Genomic DNA, 3,816 nt, shown 5'->3' with positions numbered 1-3,816 from the left:
TTCTGTCCACTTTCTTGTTTTTGTTCTTTGCGTAGTCCAAAGTCAAAGTCTTCCCCCACTAAAATAATGAGGAAATAAAGAAGAGAGGGAGAAATCGGTAAAAACCCACTGTGGCCCGATTTCAGATTTCATTCCCATTTTAGTTTTTCTATCCCTTTCGTTTTGATCCAAGGGAAAACGAGAATTCACAAGCTCGCAGATTTCTCACGCGGTGAGATTGAGAGAGTTCCGCCATGGAATTGAAGTATCTTTTCGTCTTTCCCTTCTTGGTCCTGGCATTCTTTCCCGATTCGTCTCGCTCTGCTATCCCTCGGTGGCTTGGTGAACGGAAAACGTAAGTGGTTCCTCTTTCTTTTGGCTATCTAGAGAAAATGAGGTTTGAGGAATTCCGCAATTCATCAACCTTGAATCTTGATGGGTTTTTTTCCTTTTCTTTTTGCAGGCGGGGATCGGTGATCCGAATGAAGAGAAGTGGATCTTCAGCCGGTGTCGATCCTACTCGGGTCACACAGCTGTCATGGAGGCCAAGGTCCAAATTTTTTTTTTCGCCCTTTTAGAGGGTTTGTTGTAGAAATATCTATGCGAATTATTGGCGTTTGTATGTACTGTTCCTCCTTATGCTTGGAATTTTCAGCTTGAGGAATTTTTGCTTTCTTGCTTAGGTGGGAAATAAAAACAAGAGAGTTTGAGACTGTTCAATCTAATTGTGGATTTGTTTCTGAAAAAATTTGCGTGCTTGTAGGGCTTTTCTCTATAAGGGGTTTTTGTCTGATGAGGAGTGTGATCATCTTATGAACTTGGTGAGTGCATTCTTCAACGGTTCTGCGTGGGAAATCCTTTTAGACAAGGAGAATTGTGAATGTGACAGCGAATGTGTGATGAACTTCTGTTGTGAATTTGGGTGGAACAGGCGAGGGACAAGCTTGAGAAGTCGATGGTGGCCGATAATGAGTCTGGTAAGAGTATAGAGAGCGAAGTCCGGACGAGCTCGGGAATGTTTCTTGGGAAAGCTCAGGTGGGTGGATTACTCCTATTAGCAAAATGAATTAAGCAATTGATGTTTACACCAAATGTGGTGGTCATGAAATTTGTACTTTGGAAATCTGTTTTGACCTGTTTCATCTAAGAGAAGTTGTAGCAAATTAGAGATCACCATGGCCTACGACATTGATTGGATTGATTCTTATGGAAGAAGTTTGTTATCCTGCTGACTGGGAAGTATAGATACTGAATTAACTTTAGTTCTTAAGGTCTATAGGTTGACCATAAGTTCTGCTTCGTCGAACCAGCTTTTGGCTGATTCGATTTTTTGTTGACCATAAGTTCTGCTTCGTTGAACCAGCTTTTGGCTGATTCGATTTTTTCTACGTAATTGGGAAGAGTTTCTTTAATTGTTTAAAATTGGGGGGAGAAGTAATATGGTGTCATCTCCTTTGATCTTCTTTTCTTTTGAAGGATCAAGTTGTTGCTGATATTGAAGCTAGGATAGCTGCATGGACCTTCCTTCCTGCGGGTAAGTTTCTAACACTTACCTTGTGGAATGATGCCCTTCTTTGTATTATTGCCCTAAGAGAGAGTTGATTTTGATTTCGTATAATTCTCGTGTGGCTTTGGAACCAGAAAATGGAGAGTCCATTCAAATATTACACTATGAGCATGGTCAAAAGTATGAACCTCATTATGATTATTTCCATGACAAGGCTAATCAAGAGTTAGGTGGCCATCGGGTCGCTACCGTGCTGATGTATCTGTCTAATGTAGAGAGGGGAGGAGAAACAGTTTTCCCTCACGCAGAGGTATAAATACTGAATGATGCTGTGACTCTTAAATACATTAGTTTGGCCCCTGAGGCTCTCCTCTCAATGTTGATGTTTGATTATATCTCATTCAATTTCTGCAGGGGAAGTTATCTCAAACTAAGAGTGATGACATTTCGGATTGTGCTAAAAATGGTTATACCGGTACTACATTGATTTTCACAAACATTTCATTTTGTTTTCCCTTTCTACTTTTATTAGCTGGGATGCCTCAGATGCTTTGCGGGGCAAGGTTTTCTTCTTCCACGTTTCTTTTTTTGGGCCAGTTTCTTTAGCTTTTTAACCTGCATTTTGTTATATGGTAGAGGTAGCCACCTTAAATCCTTTCAATGTAAGAATTAGTTGTAGCTTATGTTTCTAGGTGAAGTTATCTCCTGATCGCTCTCATTTAAACTCCTGATTTCAAATTTTAACATGCGTCAATCATTTAAGGAATCATATGTCTTTTTTAAATTTAGTAATGACCAACAGACCATAGAACATCATGCATCAGACTGTAGTGGGCCCTGCGCTCATATCAGCAATAGGTGTCCCATGCTCTGATCAATTTTCACTGTGCTTAGTTGCTTACAGAATGGGAGACTGTCTCACTAGATCCTTGACTTGTTGCTGCTCATGTAGTCTTAAATAAACAGCAAAACCTTTTCGAGAATTGAGATAACTCTCAAGTCACATTAGCGATGAGAAACTTACTAATCCAGGGTCAATGTCAAATTTCATAGTTGATCAAATAAACATTCTTCAACTTGTTTAAGAAAGAATGCTGAAGTGATTTGATGCTTCTTCTGTTAGAAACTGCTACAAAGTTTTGATTTTGGGTCTATATTGCATCCTTCCAGTGAAACCCATGAAAGGTGATGCCTTGCTGTTCTTCAGCCTTCATCTGAATGCGACCACGGACACTAGCAGCTTGCACGGGAGCTGTCCTGTCATCGAAGGCGAGAAATGGTCCGCAACCAAGTGGATCCACGTGAGGTCTTTCGACAAGACAACAAGGAGCTCAGCTGCTGGAGAATGCAAGGACGAGAATGTCAGCTGCCCTGTGTGGGCTAGGGCCGGCGAGTGCCAGAAGAACTCTCTCTACATGGTTGGGTCCGAAGATGCTTACGGATTTTGCAGGAAGAGCTGCAAAGTATGCTCGTCGTAGAGTAAGGAGTGGCTTCTATGTCTACCTTTCACTTTCTCATTTTACACTGTCAAGAGAATCATAGGCGTGAACTGATGTATATAAACATCGAGAGCTATGTTCCCCAGTGGCGCCATAGTCACAGAAATCTACCTCCCAAGCTTTTTGTAGCTGTATATGTATCTGATGGGATCGTAATTGTGGGTTTCTTTCAAGCCCAGATAAGACAACAGTGGTTCATGTTAAGAAAGTATTACTCCATGGATAAGTTGGAAATGCCTGCAATGCAGTTTTGTTGGCATTCAACTGCGTGAAATGCGATGGAGTGGAGGTTATGCTATTTTCAGTTTGTGGCCTCAATTAAGAAATATGTTTTCCAAATTACTTGAGATTGTTGGGAAGTATTGGTTAGTAATAAGGGTTAAGCTCATGTGTGTGTAATCCTATTTTGATTTTTACTCTGATAATAAAGAGTGATTATCTATTCAATATGGTATCAGAGTCTAATCCCTAATTTCTCAGTCATCGGAACAACCACTGTCGCCGCTGCTGTCGGCGGAACCTTACTTTGCAATTCCTGTGACCAATTTTTCTTCTTTTCCCAGTAGGGTTTCCTCTTCCCCTCAACCGCCGTCAAACCCCGCTTCTCCTGTAGCTTGTTTTCACAGAAGGAAAGGGAGGAAGGGAGGGATCTCTCCTTTCCCTTTCCCTTTCCCTTTCCCTTTCCTTCTCACTCTTTGTTTCCTTATCTATATCCTTATCTATAAGACTTCCTTCTCACTCTTTGTTTCCTTATCTACATCCTTATCTATAAGATTTCTTCATTGATCTTAGTGGGACGTTTTCGACCTTTGTCACGTGGAAATTTTTGTA

The 3,816-nt window shown here is 40.9% G+C and overlaps 1 protein-coding gene across 1 annotated transcript; it reads left to right on the top strand.

Moving 5' to 3' along the window:
- LOC115741164 (probable prolyl 4-hydroxylase 7) lies at positions 1-3,211 on the top strand. The gene is made up of 8 exons (XM_030674917.2): positions 1-334; positions 443-529; positions 743-800; positions 911-1,015; positions 1,456-1,513; positions 1,621-1,796; positions 1,901-1,961; positions 2,657-3,211. Exons 1-8 carry the CDS (start codon positions 234-236, stop codon positions 2,962-2,964), a joined length of 954 nt encoding a protein of 317 aa, XP_030530777.1. The 5' UTR covers positions 1-233; the 3' UTR covers positions 2,965-3,211.
- The last annotated feature ends 605 nt before the right edge of the window (positions 3,212-3,816 follow it).

The sequence above is a fragment of the Rhodamnia argentea genome, chromosome 8 (genome assembly GCF_020921035.1).
Source record: "Rhodamnia argentea isolate NSW1041297 chromosome 8, ASM2092103v1, whole genome shotgun sequence".
In the NCBI taxonomy this organism is placed as follows: domain Eukaryota; kingdom Viridiplantae; phylum Streptophyta; class Magnoliopsida; order Myrtales; family Myrtaceae; genus Rhodamnia; species Rhodamnia argentea.
The sequence above is the reverse complement of the archived record's forward strand: the minus strand, read 5'-3'. Positions and strand labels throughout refer to the sequence as shown.